The 1,156-nt window shown below is 42.3% G+C and overlaps 1 protein-coding gene across 1 annotated transcript; it reads right to left on the reverse strand.

Annotated features, from left to right (window-relative positions):
• Nucleotides 1–132: 132 nt before the first annotated feature.
• LOC119272543 (putative cytochrome c biosynthesis ccmC-like mitochondrial protein) lies at nucleotides 133–877 on the reverse strand. Its single transcript, XM_037554012.1, has one exon. It carries the CDS (start codon nucleotides 875–877, stop codon nucleotides 155–157), a length of 723 nt encoding a protein of 240 aa, XP_037409909.1. The 3' UTR covers nucleotides 133–154.
• Nucleotides 878–1,156: the final 279 nt, after the last annotated feature.

The raw sequence follows: 1,156 nt of genomic DNA on the forward strand, positions 1-1,156 counted from the left end.
TTTCCCTCCTCTGTTTCTGTCTTTAAGAGGCAGTGCATCCGGCAGGAATCGAACCTACTTTTTGACCCATTTTTCCTTTCTAGGTTGGTGGGTGCTTTCACCATTCAGCCATGGATGCTTTAGCGAGTGAACTAGGTTTTTATTTGAGAGCGAACTAGGTTTTTAGTGGTATTCCTTCTCGAGCTTCTATTTCTTCCGTTAAGGGAGATTCGGGAAAAGATGGAATAGGAAGACGTGTTTCTAGAACGAACAAGATACGGGTAGAGAAGGGGAAGTTAGCAAAGTTAGACAAGATTGGAATGGGCATAGGAACATGTATTGATGTACCAGATCGGCTAATGCTCCCAGGTTGATGCGATGTATTCCACCAGTTGACTGGAGACTTTATTATTGGCATATCGATCGGTCCAGCACGGATTGAAATAGGAGCCGGCTCGACAGGAAGCTTTTGAAAACGCAGTGCACCCAGGTAAATAAGGAACAAGATGAATACAGAAGTTAAACGAGCATCCCACACCTGAAAGGTACCCCACATAGGCCTTCCCCGAAACCCCCCAGTCACTAACGTAAACAAAGTAGAAAAAGCACCAATTTCTGTACCGGTTTCGGAAGAGCGAAGAAAAAGGGGATGTTTTGTTAATGGGAACAAGGAACTGTTTATAGCTGTCACGATATAAATAACTATACTCATCCGAGCCGCAGGAACATGTACATACGAAATACGAGAATTTCCACCTTGTTGAAGATCTGGTGGTGCTACCCGAAGACTTAAATGAATAGCCATCACTGTTAAGAACAACCGAGATCCAATGAGAATTTGCGCATAGCTTTTTGTCTTTGACATAAAAAAATAAGGTTGTAATAATGAAACTGACATTTTATTTTCCTTGCCTTGCAAGTGGAACAAGAAAGACTATATAGTTATTTTGATTCTATAAACAATCAAAGGATTTCGCATGCTTTCCATGGAATGACGGAATTCCCCTTGCTTAGTTTTCGCTCCGCTCGTGCGTGGCACTCCTTGCTTGCGGAGCGGCATATCGGAAAAAGAAGGATTGACTTTCTATACGGGCCCGTCCCCTCTTACCCCTAACTAACAATTATGCTGCTCTCGCCTTTTTGTAATCTTATCTTTCAAAAATGCACTACTAATTTT

This window comes from Triticum dicoccoides, chromosome 3A (genome assembly GCF_002162155.2).
Source record: "Triticum dicoccoides isolate Atlit2015 ecotype Zavitan chromosome 3A, WEW_v2.0, whole genome shotgun sequence".
In the NCBI taxonomy this organism is placed as follows: Eukaryota; Viridiplantae; Streptophyta; class Magnoliopsida; order Poales; family Poaceae; genus Triticum; species Triticum dicoccoides.